Source organism: Eulemur rufifrons, chromosome 23 (assembly GCF_041146395.1).
Source record: "Eulemur rufifrons isolate Redbay chromosome 23, OSU_ERuf_1, whole genome shotgun sequence".
NCBI lineage: Eukaryota > Metazoa > Chordata > Mammalia > Primates > Lemuridae > Eulemur > Eulemur rufifrons.
In genome coordinates, this window is record NC_091005.1 from 23,776,243 (window position 1) to 23,797,926 (window position 21,684).

Genomic DNA, 21,684 nt, shown 5'->3' on the forward strand with positions numbered 1-21,684 from the left:
CTACCAACGGCCCAGGCGCCATTGGCCGGGCGACGAGAGAAAGAGGGGCTTGTCTAGCGGGGTTGGGGGCCGTGGCCACCGCGGAACGGGGCTCCGCGCTGCTGCGGGGTGGTCGTCGTTGCAGCAATCAACATGCGCCCCGAGCCCGCGGAGCCCACGGCGGACCCGGCGGCGCAGCAGGAGCCCGGCGTGGAGGAGTCCGCTGGTGACCACGGGAACGCGGGCCAGGGGGGCCGCAAGGAAGGTGCCAGCCACCGCCCGGGGTGCGGGGGGCGACGGGCAGACCCGGCTGAACGCTCCAGCCTCTTCCCAGCACCACTGCCCGGTCTTCACGGCCAGACAATAACAACAATAACAATAACAATAGCAGCCAGCACTTCCTAAGTGGTACGTGCCGGCGCTCGTCTCCCGGCTCCATGCACATGAGCAAGCGGAAACTTAAAAGGCTGTAAAACTCGCTCCAAACAGATTACCCCCGGCTGGTCAGTGACAGAACAGAGAGACTCAGGCCTGGGGAGTCTGACTCCGCAGCCCAGGCCCTTGTCCAACGCACCATTCTCCCTACTCCCAACTTTGATGCTTTGAATGTACCTGTTTATTGCCCTCACCGTGCAAGAGGAAGGCTTTCTCCCCATGGAGGCTGCATGCTATGTCAAGGCAGGACATCCTGATTGAATTAAAGGCGTCTAGTCCAGCGCCTGACATATGGTAGAGACACTAAATGAAGAGTTAGCGGCCCTGGGGTCAGTGTGTGACCACCCCACTCACCAAAGTATCTGGGAATGGTCTTGAAAGATAGGCGTCAGCCTCTGCTCCCACTAGGCTTGGGGCCCTACAGGAACCCTTTTAAGGATTGGATAAAGAAACCAATTGATTTGTGTTTCATGTTTTGAACCCAGTCAGCAAATATATCTTGAGTGTCAGCTGCCCAGGCAAACCCTGTATGAGGAGCTGTGGGGAGTTGGTGTTACCCAGTGCAAAGACACTGCCCTTGGAGCCACCCACACTGGGTTCAGACTGTAGCTCGCCATAAAGGGTTCATGGCTGTTGGCCCAGAGTTTAATGTCTCTGAACTTTAGTCTCCTCATCTGTAAGCAGGGATAATTACACAGGGATATAAAGAGAGAATTAAAGATATAAGTTTGCAGCGTGTAGTGGGCCATTAATAAATGGTAGTACCTTTTATTAATATAATCAATTATATATTGAGCACCTATTCTTTATTCCACAAACATTTATCTGGTGCCTATTGTGGTTGGGTTTTGGATGCAGTGAGAACTTGATGAGTTTAAGACACAGTCCCCACACATTTAGTCTTGTTCAGTAGACCACAGGAACACACACAGAGGGCGGCAGCCCTTAAAATTAAGTGCATTCAAATTGGCCAATTTTGATTGACCTTTAAAAAAATTAAGTGGATTTGAATGTGCTCATTTTCTTTTTATCAAAGATACTCCCACCATTTCTGTTTCTTTTTATGTGGTTTTTTTCTTCTGAGAAATTTTTAAAGACAAAAGCACAGAAAACATTATATTAAACACCCACATATTGCCACCAAGAACAGAAACTTATTAGCATTTTATATTTATTTGTAATTTTTTATTAAAGAAATAAAACATTTCACATAAATTTGATGTTTCTTTTGTCCCTCCCCCCCCATTTCTAATCTCATTCCTTTCCTCCCTTGTTCAGAATTTTGCATAGATTCTTTCAATCACTTCTCTGTACATACGTGCCCTTAATGCATAGCATTGGCTTGCACGCTTTTAATTTATATAAATGGTATCCTGTGCCTATTATGAAACTTTCTTTTTTCCCTTCATGTATGTTTCTGAGAATAATCCATATTGATAGAGGTAGTTCTCGTGCATTCTCTTCAAAGGTAGAAGAGTAACACATTGTTTTATGTAACCAGTCCCTACGGATGGATATTTGCACTGTTAAGAGTTCTTGGCTTTTACAACCAATGCAGAAACACTGTAACATTGCACACATTTACTTGCATACCTGTACGAGATTTTCTATAGAGACTCTACCTAGAAGTGAAATTTACATAGTCTTAGCTAATGCTTTAAAAAAAATGTTACACATTTAAAGAGTGCTGGTATTCCATACTAAAAGCAGATTTTAACCAAGTTGAAATTGGGGGAATTTTTTTGTACATTCTTGATCTCTATTGACCCATCCTCTTTTATTTTACAGAAATTAATGATCCTAAGGAAATGTGTGTGGGTCCCTCTGATGCCTCCTACCAAAGCCAGAGGAAACAGAGTGGGGATAGCGGGTCAGATGGTCACTTAGCGCACCCAAGAGGTGACAGGGAAGATCAGGGCCCCAGGTACGTGGGCATGCTGCCAGTTACTGCACATTTATGGAGTCATGTAAATGGTGTGATTACCCCCTTGTACAGATAAGGAAACTGAGGCTCATGGAGATTGAAGAGCCTGCCCAATGTCTGTGAATCATTAAGTGGCGAAGTCAGGATGGCACTGCCTCTGTGGCACAACTAACCACACGCTATTAAACTTTAATGCCAGGCCTGGAGAAAGGAACAGCAGTAGTTCCTGATGACGCTATTAAAAGTATTTTTATTAGAACATACAGTGCAATTTTTAAAAATGCCGAAAGTAATGACGTCCGATGAGTCCTTGAAATCTATACCAAAAAAAAAAAAAAAAAAAAAGAAGAAGAACTTAAAATAGGTACCAGGCTTATAGGATGTTGTAGAATTTGGGGCAGGAATGGATACGGTGAAGAACTTTTGGAATGTATTTGACAGCTGACAAGCTGAAATAAATTTCTTGTTCATATTTTCCATTTTAACAGAATGACTAAAAGTTTTCTGCAAAAACTCTGCAAGCAGCACAAGCTATATGTTACCCCGGCGTTGAATGATACGCTGTATCTGCACTTTAAAGGTAGGGACCTGGTAAAGGTAGGGACAGAAAAGCTCTACATATCTATGGTACAAAACATTACTTTCAGGGATCATCTGTAATTCTCAGATTAGATTTAAATAGAAATTTCAGAGTTCAGTGGAGATTTATGGAAAAAGCAGTGATGTTTCTTTCAAGAAAAAGTCTTGCTTGAGTAGAGTTCATAAAGGGGCCACTGGCTATGGGAATACTTAGGAAGCACACTGGTATCTTTTATTTATGTTTTCTAAGGACTTTTAGTTTTTCAAACCAGAAAGCTGATTTGTAAGTGCTCTGGGCGTGGGAGGGATATGCTGTGAGGATTGAAGACAGGCACAGAGAACAAAGGATGAGGAACTTTGGGTGCCCTTCAGAATGGAGAGGTGTGAACAGGGCTCAGGATTGGGCTCCAGGATCACATGTAGATTTAAGTTCAGGTTCACAGGCAGAGCTATTCCTAGCAGTGATAAAGAGGTGTGAGAGCTCCCAGTCTGTGCTGAGTTGGGGAGGGCCAACTTGCTTTATCAGTCATTTTAGTGTTCATTGATTTATTCAGAAAATGCTTCCTGAGAGCCTTCTGTGTGCCAGGCACTGTGCTCAGTGCAGGAAATGCAGAAAGGGATATGGCCAAGATGCCTTTGGTTTCCTGGGGGACGGGAGCAGCCACCGTGAGGACGGTGCTATGCCAGGGAGATGCGCTTGAAACAACTCCTGATTGGTCTCCGTGCCTCCACATTCACCCCCTCCAAAGTTGTCCAGAAAGACTCTTTCTCTGCAAGGAGTCAGAGAGATAGAAGAACGAGGAGAGAGAGGGGCCTATTGCTGCATCACAAACTACCCTAAAACTTAGCAACTTGAAGCACATTCATGATCTCACAGCTTCTGAGGGCCAGGAACCCAGGGGTGATTAGCTGGGTAGCTGTGGCTCAGCATCTCTCATGGGGTTGTAGTCAAACCGTCAGCCAGGCCTTAATTATCCAAAGCCTCGCCCGGGGTGGAGAATCCACACACGGGCTCTAGGCCTCAGACCCTCACTGGCCATTGGCCAGAGGCCTCGATTCCTCACCACGAGAGCCTCTCCATGGCACCTGGCTTCCCTAGAGCAAGTTGGCCAGGAAGGAGAGTGAGGCCAAGACAGACGCCCAGTCGTGGAGGGGTGCGGCCTCACACTGCTGGATTCTGTTGGTCTCAGGAGCTTCCCAGTCTTCCTGCATCATTGAAACAGCAGCATGAATACCCGGAGATGGTGACACACAACAGACCGTGTGATTATGAGGTCCTCAGGGGAAAGCTCAGAAAAGGAGGGCAGGGCCCACGGGGGCAGACACCTCAGAGTGGTTGGGAACTGAGAGGGCTGGAATGGCATTTAACAACCAGGATGTTATGGGAGACTTAGCCAAGGGTGGTGCTGGAAGGATTGAGAGGGGAGGGGTGAAGTGGAGATGGCAAGTTCCTCTCCAATGTCCCTGGAGACAATAAATAAGTGAGTAATAACTTAATAAAAAAACAAAACAGCAAAAAAAAGGAGAGATGGCATGAACAAGCAGAAGAAGGTCTTTCCTAGTCAGTTAAGGAAGGAAATAGGGTGGGAGCTGGAGAGAGGACAAGAAATAAATCCAGAATGTTGGAAACTTGAGGGGACACAACCCAGTTTCTTCAACAAAAAATTGCAGTGGAGGAAGGAGAGAGAGAGAGACTGACTCTAAGTTAAAAGTGATTTAAGAGATATCAACTAATTACAATGTTTGGACCTTAGTTATGTGCTGATTCAGACAAAGAGTTTGGAAAAAAGACAATGAAGAAATGTGAACAAATCTATACTATACCTATATAACATTATGTTTATAACAAGTTTGGGAGGGGATAAAGAAAAATGAAAACAGGCTGACTGTTGGCAGGATCATGGGTAAATTTTCTTTTTATTTTGCTCACCATTAATATTAAAATTTTATAATCAAAAAATTTTTCAGACAATAAATAACTTTTAAAAGTTTTGGTAACAGCTGATGAATCATGAATTACACATTTATGATGAGTTACTAAAGAAGAAAACAGAAATGTTTGTTTTTTTAACTCTACATTTGCTCATAAAACTGCAGAAGAGAACAAAACAAGGCCCATCGTTGCACGAGCTGTGGGCTTGGCTGGAACCCGGTGCTCATAGTGTTTCTGCACCGGCTCTCTCCTTTCCTTGGCCTTGTTTTCCCCTGGGCTGCTACATTTCCAGGGCAGGTTTTCCCCCACCCCCAAACCCCTCCCCACCAAGAAGGGAAGATGGCTGCCGTAGCGCTAGGCTCCACCCCCCAAGGTTGGCAATTCCTGCAAAAAGACTACCTCATTCCAAGGAAGCCAGCAAAACTCCCTTGGATTCATCAGAGTTGGCCCCGCTTGGCTAAGTGTGACCAGCCCCTAAGGAACCGTGACTGATTGGCCACCCAGAGAGCCATCAGGTGATCTCAGAAGAGGGATGGTTCCTCAAAGAAAAGTTGTTACTACAGGAAGGAGGTGAGGATGATAGGTAGGTAGGTGTCTTAGTTTGTTTTGAGCTGCTATAACAAAATACATAGACTGAGTGCCTTATAAACAACAGAAATTTATTTCTCACATTTCTGGAGGATGGTGAATCCAGAATCGAGGTGCTGGCAGATTCGATATCTGGTGAGAGCCTGCTTTTTGATTCATCTGTGCCATCTTCTCTCTGGGCCTCTTTTGTAAGGCCACCAATCCCGTTCATGAGGGCTCTGCCAAAGGTCCCACCTCCTAATACCATCACATTAGAGGTTAGGATTTTGTTATTGGGAGAAACCCCAAACTCTGTCAAATAATATAAAGAGGTTTATTCTGAGCTGACTGTGTGTGACCAGGCAAGAGCACATGGCCTCAAGAGGTCCTGAGAATATGCGCCGTGGTAGCCAGGTCACAGTCTGGTTTTATCTGTTCATGGAGACAGGAATTACACATAAGATCCTAAGTCAGTACGTGGAAGGCGTACATTGGTTTGGCCTGAAAAGGAAGGACATCTCAAAGTCGGGGGGGAGGGGGGAAGCCTATAGACTATAGGTGGTATAGGTGGGTTTAAGGATTCTTTGATTTATAATTGTTTAAAAAATGAAACTTTGTCTAAAGGCTTGGAATGTTTTAACTCGAGGATGTCTGTTAATCAGAGACAAGCCACAGACATATATGGACATATGCTGGACTCAAGTGATGTGTTAAGTGAACTGAGGCTCTGCAGATGTGGCGTAAGCTTTGTCTTGCATGGCCTTAGACCTGTTAATGATTCAGTATCTTATTGTTACAAAGAGCAACTCCAAAAGGGAGGGAGCGTGACAAGGCATGTCTGACCTCCCTGCTCCACGTGGCCAGCAGCTCAGCTTTAAGGTTTTTCTGGGGTCCCCTTGGCCAAGAGGGGGTCCATTCCGTCAGCTGGGGAGGGGCTTATGATTTTATTTTCGTTCACAATTTCAACATATGAATTTTGAAGGGACATAGACATTCGGCCCCTAACAGTAGGCAAAACCAAGGGTGGCCATGACCCCCTGCCCCGTATGTGTGTAGGAGCTTAACTGACACCCTCTTCCTTCTCACCAGGCTTCGATCGCATCGAGAACTTGGAGGAGTACACGGGGCTGCGCTGTCTGTGGTTGGAGTGCAATGGAATACAGAAAATTGAGAACCTGGAGGCCCAAACCGAACTGCGGTGCCTCTTCTTGCAAGTGAACTTGCTTCATAAGATTGAGAACCTGGAGCCTCTACAGAAACTGGATGCTCTTAACCTCAGCAACAATTACATCAAGACCATTGAAAATCTCTGTAAGAGTGTCCAACACACAGTCTTTCTATACGCCCTGTGTTCGTCGCTTTCCCTGGGGGAGGTTGTAAAATTTTATATCGTGGGTGAAAAGCATTTTTATGCCTTTGTTGTTTACTTCTGCTGACCCCCTCCCCCCACCCTTCCAGCCTGCCTGCCTGTGCTGAACACCCTGCAGATAGCCCACAATCACCTGGAGACGGTGGGCGACATCCAGCATCTGAAGGAGTGCCTGAGCCTCTGTGTCCTTGACCTTTCCCACAACAAGCTGAGCGATCCCGAGATCCTGAGCGTTCTGGAGCACATGCCCGACCTGGTAACAACAAAACGGAACAAAAGAGCCCTGGAGGAAACGACTCATACTGTTTTATGTTCACTAAACATCAAGCCCTTTTTTCTTTTTCCTCCTTCCTGCCTTCCTTTCTTCCTTCTTTCACACTTTTTTCTCTTTGTGTTTCTAGCGACAAGTGTCTTAAATGACAAATATCATTTTATTTCACCCACAGATATTTCAGTGAGGATCTCTGACATAAAGCATAATCCCAATACCACTATTATGTCTAAATTATCATAATGACTACATTTAATACCCAGTCTGTGTTTAGTTTTCCACACTTGTCTCAGAAATATGTTTGACAGTGGGTTGTTCAAATCCAAATCACATTCAGATGTTTATATTTGGGTCATTTTTCTCTTTTGATCTGTAACAGTTGCCTCTCCTTGTTTTCCGCCCCCCGACCCCATTAGTTGTTCAAAGAAATCAAGTCCTTTGTCTGGTAGTTTCTCACATCCTGGATTTGGCTGATTGTGTCCTCGTGGTGTCATTTAACATGTTCTGCTGTCCCCAGTATTTCTGGTAAAATGGTAAAGGAGCCAGAGGCTTGACTAGACCCAGGTTCGATAGTTCCTTTGAGGTGTGTGGTGTCCTTCCATTGCATCCTGCCGCAGGGCACGTCATGTCTGCTCACCTCTCCTTTTGTCATCTTAGACTGATAGGTGGGTTCAGATGTTGTCGGCCTGATCCAGGCCTTATGAAATTCCCCATCAGTCCTCCTCCCAATGGTGTGAGCAGTCACTGGTGAACATTGCCTGGATGCGTTATTTCATTAGCAGTAGCACAGTGGTCATTTTCTAATTCTCGTATTCCTTTTGCATTTATTAGCTGGAATGCTTCTACAAAGAAATTTCACTTATCAACTAGTGGTTCATACAGAAAAGGCCAGAACAAATGTTTGGCCCTTTCGTTTATCGATTTTCAGTAAAATGAGTTGAGACCCCCGCAGCCTCTAATGGTGACAATGAAGGCTTTTTCTCTTTCAGTGTCATTATAAACTCACACATATATAAAGACAGTATTTGGTATGACGTAACCAGTGCTGTCATTTTAATTTTTGATGTTCAAATTTTCCTGGCCTTTGGCCAAAGAAGCCCTCCAGGTTGGTTCCAATATCCTTTGGACTCAGCTCTAGTAGCCTTTTACGGCTTCCTGGCTTTTTAGCGTGTATGTATTGTCATGTGTACTAGGAAAAAATATTAAAACTAGCACACAAAACCCTTGAGTTCACTGTATACTGCTTAGGGTATGGATGAGGAAAAAAGTGAGTCGATGGAAAGAAAAATAATAAGCAAATCATATTAACAGTTCAGGAACAATCTGTAGCATGCACTATTAGGAAGGACTAGTTTAGAATTGCCAGTAGTTGGTGAGAACATCAAGCTATATTATAGTATAATCCTTTTTTGTTTTGTTTTGTTTTGTTTTGCTAGGACTGCCATAAGTACTGCAGGCTAGGTGGCTTAAACAACAGGAATTTATTTTCTCATAATTCTGGAGGCTAGAAGTCCAAGATCAAGGTGTCGGTAGGGTTGGTTTCTCCTGAGGCCTCTCGCTGTGGCTTGTAGATGGCCACCTTCTTTCTGTGTCCTCACGTGGTCGTCCCTCTGTGCTGTATGTTGTCTGTGTCCTAATCTGTTCTTATAAGGACACCAGCTGGATTGGATTAGGGCACACCCTAATGAGCTCATTCTAACTTAATCACCCTTTAAGGGTCTGATCTCTAAATACGGTCACACTCTGAGGTGCTGGTGGTTAGGACTTTCACATGTGAATTCTGAGGGGGACACAGTTCAGCCCATAACAAAGGCAGTTGTTTTGTGATTGCTTTTAAATTCTCCATAGACCCCTGTATTGCCTGCCCCTGGGGCATACTGCTCCCACCACCCCACCGCCTGCAGGATAAGTTACTTGCAAATAAAGCGAGAATGGTGGAGATGGCATGCAGGCGAAGTCTGGGAAATGCTAACCTAACTAGTTTAAAATATATTTGTCTTCTCCATCAACAAAAATCACTTTAGATATGAAAACTATTTAATCGGTTTGGGCAAACAGATTTCAAAATGGTTCACCACGTGTAGCCTTAACCATTCACCTTCTTTGAATTTCTTAAGGCAAGAGAGGAGGTGATAGTACTTAAAGTGGGGGGTGGATGGCAGGCCGGCATCGCAGAACCCCTTCCTCTTTCCTGTCCCTAACTGACTTGGAGGAGATCTGTGATCCGCCCCCCCCTCCAACCCCCTCCACGCAAGGGCCCTCCCTCCTGGCAGCTCTCACGGAGATGAGCCGGCACTGCCTGTTTTTTCCCTTAGTCACTGCTGACTATCTGCCTAGCCGCTGTGTGTTTTCTTAAAATGGGTCTGGCTGGGAAGGAAAGAAAATGATCAATTACACTGAGATTAATTTCAGTTAAAGAGGTTGGGTAGCAAAACTAATATAATCAACTGCACTTGGAAAAGGCCTCAGGAAATGTTTTCCAATATCTGTTCTGGAAGGACAAGGAGGTCTCAGATCTGAAGTTCAAGAAGAAAGGGCTGCTCAATTATCTGTATAGTTCTGATGTCACAAGGGCAGTGAAAACCTTCTGATTTCTCCAATCGAGTCACCAGCACATGATATTGGCACTTCCCTTTTGCTCAAGAAAATCAATTTTGGGAACATTTATTCTGTTTTTAGGGATTGAAGAGTTGCCCAATTAAAAAAAGAAAATCAATTTTATGTACTTATTCTTAGCGCACAGCACATAAAAAATCATTTAATCACATCTTTTTTTAGTAATTGGTTTGGTTCTCTGCTTATCTTCTTACAGCGTGTACTGAATTTGATGGGAAACCCGGTTATTAGGCACATTCCTAATTATCGAAGGACAGTCACTATTCGCCTAAAACACTTAACATACCTGGATGATAGACCGGTTTTTCCAAAGGACAGGTAAGAAGAGAAAAGCCTTTTGATGTGTTTTACCATTTAATGGTTGAGCATGCTTAAGGTTAAACTTTTAAAATTTCTGATTTTTGAGCAACCCCTGGCACACTGATCTTGTCACTGTCTCCATGGTTTTGCCTTTTCCAGAATGTCAGATAGTTGGAATCAATCTTCAGACTGGCTTTTTTCACTGGGCGATGAATTTAACCTTTTCCCATGACTTTTTGTGGCTTGATAGCTTCTTTCTTTCTATTGCCGAATAATTTTCTATTGCATTCATGTACGGGAGTTTAACAATTACCTACTGAAAGATATCTTTGTTGCTCCCAGTTTTGCCAGTGGGAATAAAACTGCTGTAAACATCCATGTGCAGGTTTTTGTGTGGATGTAAGTTTTCAGTTCCTTTGGGCAAATGCTTAGGAGCGCAGTGGCTGGACTGTACGGTAAGAGTGTGTTTGGTTCTGTAAGGAGCAGCCAGGCTGTCTTCCAGGGTGGCTGTGCCGTCTTGCATTCCTGCGAGCAGCGAGTGAGAGTTCCTGCTGTTCCACACCCTTGTCAGCATTTGGTGGCGTCAGTGTTCTGGACCTTAACCATTCTAATGGGCGTCTAATATCATCTTGTTTTAATTTGTAGTTGTCTGATGACACGGGATGTTGAATGTCTTTTCACGTGCTCATTTGCCATCTGTGTATGTTTTTTCGGTGATGTGTCCAGCTCTTTTGCCCAATTTTTTATTGGGTAGTTTGTTTCCTTATCTTTGAGGTTTTTTTTTTTTTTTGAGACAGAGTCTCACTCTATTACTCAGACTAGAGTGCTGTGGCGTCAGCCTAGCTCACAGCAACCTCAAACCCCTGGGCTCAAGAGATCCTTCTGCCTCAGCCTCCCGAGTAGCTGGGACTACAGGTGTGTGCCACCATGCCCGGCTAATTTTTTCTATATATATTTTTAGTTGGCCAGATAATTTCTTTCTATTTTTTAGTAGAGACGGAGGTCTCGCTCTTGCTCAGGCTGGTCTCAAACTCCTGTCCTGGAGTAATCCTCCCACCTCAGCCTCCCAGAGTGCTAAAATTACAGGCGTGAGCCACCACCCCCGGCCTATCTTTGAGTTTTGAATGCTTCTTTGTATGTTTTGAATACAAGCCATTTGTCGGTTGTCCAGTTATTTTTTTGACCAATATTTTCTCCTGGTCTGTGGTTTGTCTTTTCATTCTATTAACCTTTGCTCATTTTTAAATTGTATTGTCTTTTTATTTATGAGTTTTAAGAGTCGTTTATATTTTTTAGGTACAAGGCCCTTATCAGACTATGATTTCCAAGTATCTTCTCACATACTGTGGGTTATCTTTTTACTTTATTTATGATATTTTTTGCATTATGAAAATTTTAAATTTTGATGGAGTCCAATTTCTCCATTTTTTCTCTTGTCACTTGTGCTTTTGGTACCATATCTAAGAAGGCTTTGCAGACCATTGGACTTTAAAGACTAAAGTGTACACGTGTTGATTTTCATCCTTGCAGCTACGTGTCTTATGTGCTCTTAGTTTTGATTTGGAAGAAAATGACCAAGTTTGGTCAGATGGCGTATGTTTGGAATTGGCTTTTAACTTGTAAAAATTCACACCTCTCCTGTTTTTGTTTCTTTATTTTTTAACCAGAGCTTGTGCGGAGGCCTGGGCTAGGGGAGGGTACGCCGCTGAGAAGGAGGAGAGACAGCAGTGGGACAGCAGAGAGCAGAAGAAGATCTCGGACAGCATTGAGGCCTTGGCGCTGCTCAAACGGCGGGCGGAGGAGAGAAGGCAGGGGAGCCACAAGGCAGGTACGCGCTCCGCATGGAACACACGGCCCAGTCCCTGTAGGATAGGCAAGTCCCGGCTGTCACACTCATGGTCTGTCCTCTCGGGGATTTTTTTAAAACCACGTATTCACACACTTGCAGATCTATCTGCAGTTGGCCTCACCCAGCTGCCAGGGCCAGTGCGAAACTCTTAACGGTTATGGGCAGTTCCAAACCTCTTTTATGGATTGAAACACAATTGGTTAAAATAGTCTCTATTTTTCAAAATAAATGATGTATTCGTTTTCTATGGATGCTGTAAAGTAAGAGAAAACAAATAGTTTTGTTTTTATCTACTGTACTCCCAGCACTCAACATACTTCTGGTCACCACAATGTGCAGGTTTTTCCCACGCCAGCCAGTTCTCCAACACCAGCTGGGTGTGCCACGGTTCGATTCCATACCCGGTGGAGGAGCCAGGCTCTCCATGTGTGTTTTAAAATAATATTTATTGCTTTTCACCTAATTACAAATTATGTGTAGAACGCACTTATGTGTAGAAAACAGGGAAAAGCACAAGTAATACTATAATCGCAGCAAGAATCACTCACTATCTTGGTGTGTATATTTCCTGGCTTTTCCCCATGTATGCAACACATATATTCGCATATAAACATGACATTAATTATATTGCTTTCTGTCTACTATTTTGATTTAGCATACTACAACTAGTTCCATAAAACATTTTCTTATATTTAATAGTATATATATATTTTCTTTTCCCAACTTTTTACTTTGAAATTTTTTAAATTTTCAGAAAAGCTGAGAGAATCATAAAATGAATGGCTGTATTGTGCCCACTTAGATCCAATGGTCCTTAACATTTTGCCACACATTTGCCACACACACACTCACACACACTTATACACACACATACACACACTTATAAACACACACACTTATACACACATACATACACACTTATACACACACATATACATACACACATGCACACACACACACACACACACACACACGCTTTTTTCCAGAACCATTTGGGAGCAAAGGTGGACATCGAGGCCCCCAAGCCCCAAACAACTCAGTGCGTCCCTTAAGAACATCCTGCGTTATGTCTTCTTGATGGCTGTGCCCTTCCCGTCCCATTAAGCGGGTGTGTGTGCTCCGCACGCCCTTCTGCGGACGGCAGCACCCTTTGTTATTGATCATAAACAGCGCGTCGCCGGCCTCCACCCAGGATGCGTCTTTAACTGCACCCCAAGACCTTCGTGTGCCGCGTGCCCATGACAGACGGCCGCACAGACACTCTTGTTCTCCCAGATGTCTAAGTTCACCTTTGAGTTTCCCTTGTTTAGGGGCGATGCCACCGCCAAGCGACGGGGAGAGCGCGCGTGGCAGCGCGGACAGCAAGGAAGAGCCTTCCGGGGATGGCGAGACGAGGCAGAAAATGGAGCTGTTTGTTCAGGAAAGCCTTGAGGCCAAGGACGAGCTGTGCCCAGACACGCCCCGCGGAGAAGAGGGGCTGCCCCCAGAGGTCAACGGGGAGACTGAAGAGCAGGAGCCGGAAGGGACCCTCCCAGCCGAGGCCCCGCCACCGCCACCCCTTGCAGCTGCCAGGGAAGGTAATGCAGGCGGAGACGCACGCACAGGTGCGGGGGGCGCGGGCGCCACCCTCAGGGAACCCAGCCTCGCCTCGGCATCGCGAGTCTGTGAGCCCCAGGTCTGAGTGTCACTTCTCCCTGGCGGCCACTTCTGGAAGACAGAGTTCACAGGGCGTCTCCTTGTCTAGAACAGCGCTGGCCAATAAGAACGGGAAGGGAGGCATTACTAGATTTTCTAGTAGCCCCATTCAAAACAGTAAAAAGGAACCGGTAAAACTGTTAACACTATATTTTATTTAACCCAACACATCTAAAATATAATCACTTCAACATGGAATCAACATGAAAATTGTTCATATTTTATGTTTTTTTTGCACTGCCAACAAAGCCCAGCGTGTATTTGACACGTACGGCACGTCTCAATTTGCACGCTGACTTTTCACTGGTTAAAGGGAGGTGGAGTCCTACCAAACCAAGCAAACCGTTTTATACTGCTTCAGTTTTTAAATTTAAACTTAATTAAAAGTAAAAACAATTAATTAAAAAATCCATACTGGCCACATTTTGAGTGCTCAGCGGCTACACGTGGCTATGGCTACCACAGTAGATGGTGCTGATCTAGAAGAAGGAACCCCCTTGGCAGATTCCAGCCCAGTTACCCGGGTTCTGCCCATCAACACACGGGCCCAGGACTCCCCAGAAAGCCGCTGCCATGGCTGTGGGATGGCTGGGGTGAGCCAGACCTGCAGCACCCCCAGTCTTTGGGGCCTCGGGACATGGGGAACATTCTGGGCTCCAACCTGAGCAGGATTTGAGGTCTGTGTGGGCAGTTTAGCTAGTGTAGCCCAGAAGGAAGGTCCCCACGGTGTGGGAGAGACCCAGAAGTGATGCTGCCCTCCAGACCGAGACAGAGGCCAGCCACGGGAGCAAGGGCCACGCCCCAGGGCGCCGGGGCTGGGTGAGTTATGGTCCCCCCTACGGGACCTGGACCATCCTCCAGGATGAACCCAAGGGAGCCCTACTTAAATTCCTCACTTCAAAACCACGCTGGCCCCACCCACACATATTTAGTGCTGTGTCATTAATTGGTATCTATTATCTACCTCCCTTATGTTCAGTAATATCTGAAAAATCTCTAGCCGAGGGTGTTTTACAAAACGTGTGTGGGAAATAAAAGCGCACACTTGGAAGGGGGCATAGGGTGACCTTGCGTGGTGCTGACATCCGCCCGACCCCACGTCGGGAGCTCAGCAATGGTGATTTCTCCGGTGCTGGGACCCGAGGGTCTCCCAGGGGTTCTGAGCCAGGTGAGGCAGAGGCAGAGGAAGGGAAGGAGGGAAGGAGCAAGGAAGGGAAGAATGAGCAGCACGCGAGTCTTCAAACAGAGAGACCACTTTCAGGGAGGCTGGGGGGACACAATCCCCACCCCCTCTGGTGCTCTGCTCCCACCTTTGCAGGGAGTGGCCACAACTCTTCTTCGACTTTGACATGAGACAGGGGCTCAAGTGTCTTTCTGAGAAGTGTGACCTGTTTTGATCTAATTTTTCCTTATGAAACGCTACGTGCCGCTTTCCATAGCTCCTGGCTCCATTGTGCTGGGTGGGATCCTCCTCCGGAGCCTGACCGTTCCTTGGCTCCTGAAGGAAAATTCTTACTCCCCCAGGGTCATGTTTACCCGAAAGCTTCCCACAGATGGGGAAGTTATAGGGGTTACTATTTAAAGGGTGCGAGGTTTCTGTTTTAAGCATACGGGGGAAGTGTTGTCTTCCTGACTGTGAACTTAGGTGTCATCACACATGGATTTTGCAAAGATCAAGATACAAGGTCTTCCCTGCACAGTCACTCCCTCTCCTGTAAGTGTTTTCCTTTGAAACCGCACCTGGCCTGGCAGCGGTTTGTATGCGAGAAACAGGCCTTCGCCTCGCTGAACAGACACAAGGCGAGTTAGGCAAGCAGTGGGGCAGGAGGAGACACTCGCACAGACCGCGTCTTCCGCAGCCTTCCCAGTGCCCCTGCGAGGTAGATGCTACCACCATCACCCCATTTTATGGAGCTGAAGACTGAGGCTCAGCAAGTGAAGAAACGTGCTCCAGACCGCAGAGCAAGCGAACCTGGTGTGACTCGGGCGCCAGCTCCCCAGCATCTCCCTCGTCTGCGCCTGCACTGTCTGTCGGGCAGGAGGTCCTTCCTCCACCCCGGCTCTTCCGTGACTCGGCCCCAGGAAAGGCAAATCTGCGTAGAAAACCATCTGTTTACAACGTCACTTTTCATCTTTCTTGCATCGACCAGTCCTTCCTCGGGAGTGATCAGGCCTTTGCGAGGATGACGAGGAAGGAGGCCCAGGTGAAGGCAGGGGCCAGGGATGGCCGCCTGTGGGCGGGGTCAGACTCGGCGGACGCCCGCCCCCACCCCGCTCTGCCGCTTACACGCGAGGGGGGCGGGGAAGGGGGCAGAAGCTGTACGTGAGTGCGTCCCAGGCTGGAGATGCCGTACACTTTCCCTCTCTCTAACCGCACCTCGCTCTGGAAGAGCTTCAGCGTCTATCTAGTGGTCCCCAGACGGCTGCAGAATGCTGCCAGCACTTTACTGACACACACTGCGCACAGCGTGGTTTCTGGATGGACCCCGAGGTCAAACCCAAGTCCAACCCCTTCAGTAGCTGAATGACCTCAGGCAAACCACAGAACCCCTCTGAGCCTGTTTGTGCCTCTGTGACATGGAAGCAGTCCCCAGGCCATTGATCCAGTGAAATCAGCAAAGCACCCAGTGATCGTCAATCTCTTCCCTGCTACACCTTTTCCCCCAAACAAAACAAAGCCCAGACAGCTAGGCTTCAGTAAAGTGGAAACAGACTTGGCAGCTGCCTTGACCTTGGCTCCTTGGCTGGGAAAGTTGGAGACAGAAGAGTGGGTGTGAGAGGGAGGTGAGAGCCATTGCAATTACAAGCCGGGAGTTTGAGAAGCCACGGGGCGTCCAAGTGGAGGGGACCAGAGACAGCCGGGCCTCGGAGTAAGAGTCAGGAGGGCCGGAGGCAGAGAGGGCCTGTGCCAGATTCCTTGTCTCATCCCCAAGGGGTGCCCAGATGTGGCTCTGAGTCTCAGGTGGACACTGGACCTATGGATAAAGACGAGAAGTGGCCCATTAATCTCTAACAAAATCAAAGCCATGAGACCAAAGAGAAATCGGAGCTCAGGACCCAAGGACACAGCCTTGGGGACCTTGCAGAGTAGGGGCCTGGTGGAGGAAGGGCCCCATGGTGGTCCCACATTCCCCAGGAGACCTGGCAACTATGACGTCGCACAAGGGGCGTGTGCCCTGGCTGGGGACAGGCGCCCAGGCTACGGGGGTCCACCCCGCCCTGGGCAGGGCCGGAAAGCTTGCCCCACTCGTCTCCCGAGCCGGCCCTTGTCAGCGTCTTCTTGCCTCGGTCCTGCTGCTGTTCCCAGGGTGCCTGCTGCTTCTGTGCGGGTCTCTGGCTGGTGCTTTTGTCACACTGGATTCGCCTCCAGATTACAGAAAGGGGCGGCCTTGCCATTCTTGTCCTTTTCCTAGTAGATAGAAGCCTGTCCTAAGCTGTGGATGCTGGTGGCTTCTGTCACGGGGGCTGACCTCTGGGACCTGAGGAGGGTTTTTGGCCTGCCTTCGCCCGCCCTTGGGATCCATCTTCCCCTGGGGCTTGTGCATCTGACACTGTGTGTCAAACTCACTCCAGGATGAATAACGTTTTGTTTTGTTCCTCAGAATCGACTCCCCAGCTTGTGGCCACTGAGGGCGTAGCAGTTACTGAACTCGGTGGAGCTGAGACTGAAGACTCAGAAACCGTGAAACCGGAGACAAAGGAGACGTTCTTCATCGATGTATGTGGAGTGTTTACCTTTGGAGAGAAGTACCAGTTTTACAGTCGGTAAAACAGGTTATCAGTTACAAACCTTTGAAATCCGCAGGACCCAAAGTGTGGTGCTTGGGCCAAGAGGGTGGGGAGCGGGTTAGAAACGCAGAACCTCAGGCCCCCCCCAGACCTGCTGGTCAGAATCTGCACTTTGTACCATCTCCCCTGGGGATTTGTACGTGCACACATTCAAGTTTGGGAAGCACTGGCCCAATGGCTCCCTTTGCACTATGTCTACCCAACACTTGATTTGTTTTCACCAAGTAAGTTACAGTGCAAAGCAATTCTGCCCAGTTCACCTTACACAAAACTGGTGAGACAGTTATGTTTTATCATCGCAGCCTCTCAGTCCTCCTAGGACACTGCCCAGGAAGCAGCCCACGCTCTCACTGGCCTGTTGGCTTGTGAAGGTGTGACTGTCCCCTCGGGCCTGTTCAGTGAATGTTTGATCACAGCCTTGCATGTCACTCCCTGAAGCTCTTCCTGTTTTGATGACAGTCTTAAATGCATTGGCCCACAGGCACAGCACCATGGGAGCCCACATTTTGTCACAACCCCCCCAGGAACTGTACTTTGATGGGGCAAGAGTGGGAGGGGTGTTTCTCAGCACCTTTGACCTCATGCGTAGTGGGCAGTGGGTGTCACTCTTGCTGGTTGTGTGCAGCTTTGCTGCTCCTGCCGGCTACCTTGTTAATTTCTAATTTCACCTGACTCAGTAAGAGTTAAAGTGACCACAGTCAATATTCGTAGTGGGTTTCTAGTTTTTTGGACCTATGTATAAGAAACACATTTGGGCAATTTATCTCTAACATTTGAGAACTGACTGCATGTAGAACCACAACACTAAGAGCTAATATTTATTGACCTCTTACTGTATGCATGACACTGTTCTAAGCACAACTTGTATTGACTGATTTAACCCTTTCAATAACTCTAAGAGGTGTGTACTGTTACATCCCAATTTTACAGATGAGGAAATTGAGAAACAGAGAGGTTAAGCAACTTGCCCAAAGCAACACAGCTAGGATATTGTGGCATGGGAATAACCCAGGCAATGTGGCTCCAGAGTTCACCCATCTAACCTCCCACTATCTTCCCCCCACATGCCAACTGATTCCTACAGATAAAGATACCAAACATAAAACCCCACAATACAAAATATAAAAGTCCTACCCGTTTCGGAGGGGTACAAAATATATTACTTCTGTACCACACAGTCCTGGCATGAATTTGTACAGAGGTACATTTGGCTGGGTCCCATTGTTTTCTCCAGATGAACTGGCTGTGTCTCTAACAGTGGAGAAAAGACGTGGACATTCTTTAAACGTGTCACATCTTGCAAAGTCTCACTTTCATTAGATCAGACACTTGGAGTGGCAGTTTGTTGTGTGTGTGTGGAGGGGTTCCCTTTGCGGGGGAGTGGGCGGAGGAGTCCTTGAGTGACTTGGGTAATTACTCATTTCTCCTCTAACTTCGCTTGCATGTAACTAGGATTTAATGTACTGTACACGTTGGCATTTATCTTGCCTATGGAACGTTCAGAGTGTGTGTGCCTCCCTGGTGACATTCGGCTCATTTGCTCTTTCAGGACCTACCTGACCTGGAAGATGTTGATACAGGCGAATCTTTGGACGATCAGGATAAGGTTATCAGTACACATTTTCCCACAGTCAACTTTCATTCTTGTCACTTACAAAGTATATCTCCTGAACTTGAAAGTAAAATGCTCTTTGTGATTAAAGCATCGCACACCTCCATATTTTCACCTTGCCAAAGGAGATGTAGTTATTTGTTCTTGCTCACTTCTTTAAAGTTTTATCTTTTTAGAGACAGAGTCTCACTGTCACCCAGGCTGAAGTGTGGTGGCACGATCATAGCTCACTGCAGCCTGGAACTCCTGGGCTCAAGCGATCCTCTTGCCTCAGTCTCCCAAGTAGCTAGGCCTGCAGCTAATTTTTTAAATCTTTTCTAAAGATGGGGTCTTGCTAAATTGCCCAGGCTGGTCTCGAACTCCTCACCTCAAGTGATCCTCCTGCTTTGGGCTGCCAAAGTGCTGGGATTCCAGGCATGAGCCACCATGCCACTTTAAGTTTTTATGACTAACCACTTGGGTTTTCTTGAATACACATTTTATTGCTGGTTTGTAATAACTGACTACTGTGCATAGTGGCCTGAACCCACTTTTCTGTCCGTGTGATGTATTTGTATGTTACTCCTATGACTATCTGGTTGAACATAGCTCCACGTGGACAGAAGCAAGGAGAGGAGTGAGGCAGCAAGGGGAATCCTCCCAATGACCTGGCCCTCCCCCTCGGGCATTACTCAGAGCCCATAGGTTTCAGGCCCGTGCCCCGAGGGAGAAGGAAGCATCAGACTTAATCTCTGTGCACGAGCTTTCATGAAACAAAGGAAGTAGACACACAGTTGCCATGGGTGGACGGATATCCAAAGAGCTAAGTCCCAGAGAGTTTGGGCACAAAGCTGGGGCCAGGGACGTGCCAGCCAGAGGCCAAGGCTCCGAGAGGAGCTCATTCAGGTACTGGAGGGTGTCGCTCAGCAGCGGGCGGGGAAGCGCGGCGTGGACATGGCAGAGGGTTGGAAAGCAGTGTAGACGCTGGCTGCACAGCTTAGCGGACACAGCTAGCCAAGGGTGTCCGTCCCACGGCCTGACTTTCAAATGGCAGAGTCCTATGTTCCCTCGGGTTTTTGTAGGTGGCAACAGGATAGTTTGTGATGTTACATAAAAAAGCAGAATGGGCACAGTGCACCTCAGAGCAGCTCTATCGTGAAAACAGAAATGTTCAAAAACATCTCTTCTTTTAATAGAAAATGTGCTTTCCGAAGATTGAGGCCATCTCGAACTTGAGTGACGACAGTGACCCTGAACTAGACTACACGTCACTCCCCGTGCTGGAAAACACGTCCACAGATGCCCTTTCAAATATATTCGCTGTCTCCAAAGACACCTCAAAGGCAGCTCAGGCGCCCTTCACAGACATATTTAAAATAGAGGCAAAGAGGGACGTGGAAACTCAAACACAAGACACCAAGTCCCCGAGACCACTGATTCAGGAGCTCAATGACGAGGACCCCTCAGGCCAACCATTGACATCCGCTACCTGCTGCCAAGGAGACACTGTGTCACTCCCTTCCAGTGGAGACGAGGACACTGGGCTCCCTGAAGCCTCTGCACCAGGTGAGACCAGGGGGCCAAAGCCTTAGTGTAGGAATGAACTGCCGACTCCCCACCCGGGGCGAGGCGGGCGGGGATCCCACCTGAGCCTCTGCCTCAGCGCCACGCGATCCTCTGCAGACCCGCTCCCGAGTGCACGGCTCGGAAGCTGCCCCTTGCCGGTTGCCAGCCTGGGCTGAGAAGCCACCCTCTCGGGGGCCGAGTCTGGCTTGTGCGGAGACCACCGGCCCCCGTGGTCGGGCAGATCCAGCAGTTTGGGTCCAGTAGGCCTGGGGCAGGGGGAGGCGCTAAGGAACCTGCATTTTCCACCCCTCACCATCCCTGGCCCTGGGCCTTTCTAGACCACAGTTTGGGGGGGTGGCACTGACACCGTGGTTGAGGAGTGTGGGACCAGTGAGGGTGACAGTTGCTCCACGTGAAGGTCTGGGCCAGGTGAGCCCTGCGCATGCCCTGGATGCCTTTGTGGCAGGGGCAGCGTCCAGAGGCCTGGCTGGCAGGGCACGTAAAGCCACGCTGGACATCAGGGGAGCCTGGGGGACGTGGTTTGTGGGGGAAGCTGGTCAGTGAGGACTGAGAACAAGGTCGCCAAGGTACTTTTGTTCAGCACTGGCGTTCAGACGTTGCCCCGGTGAGGGAGTGTGGGGCCGGGACAGCGCCCGCTCACCAACCCTAACGGGTCGCCAGGCTTTCCCTGACACAGCTTCACGGCTGAGGCGAGGCCTGCACGCAGGAAGCGGCGGAGGGTGGGCTGCACTTCTGGGAACGCTGAATGGCCTTCTCTTTAACTCTTTAGGAAACAGCACCGAATAGAACGAAGCGCATTCGGAGCCTGGGGAGCCCAGGGTGGGGACGAGCCAGGAGGACACTGAGTTTGGCTTGGACTGAACCCCAAGGCGGCCCCTCTGCCCCTGGACTAACAGGGACAGGGAGCGGGCACAGGCCACCCCTTCGGCTGGCTCTCCTTGCATCCTGAGCACGGCGGTGACTGGAGAGTGTGCTGCGGGGCCTTCACAGGACACCTGCCCGAGCCACCTGCTCCCCCCGAGTCCGCACGTGAGGGACCACACCACTTCCCCCGTTATTTGTAGCGTAAGTAGTATAATTATAAATGTCTCTTTTTGAGCATGATAAACATTTTGCCATCCGTCCGCGTGAGTCAGTGTTACTGGACTGTCTAATATGTGTGAGAGTCGGGTGCGTTTCTTTCCGTCAGCCACCCTACGG

General features: G+C 47.9%; 1 protein-coding gene across 1 annotated transcript; it reads left to right on the plus strand.

The window, feature by feature from the left end:
• Window positions 1-132: 132 nt before the first annotated feature.
• DNAAF1 (dynein axonemal assembly factor 1) lies at window positions 133-21,270 on the plus strand. The gene is made up of 12 exons (XM_069456421.1): window positions 133-244; window positions 2,203-2,338; window positions 2,827-2,918; window positions 6,507-6,728; window positions 6,876-7,042; window positions 9,870-9,991; window positions 11,641-11,801; window positions 13,133-13,399; window positions 17,120-17,235; window positions 18,856-18,912; window positions 20,094-20,463; window positions 21,254-21,270. Exons 1-12 carry the CDS (start codon window positions 133-135, stop codon window positions 21,268-21,270), a joined length of 1,839 nt encoding a protein of 612 aa, XP_069312522.1.
• Window positions 21,271-21,684: the final 414 nt, after the last annotated feature.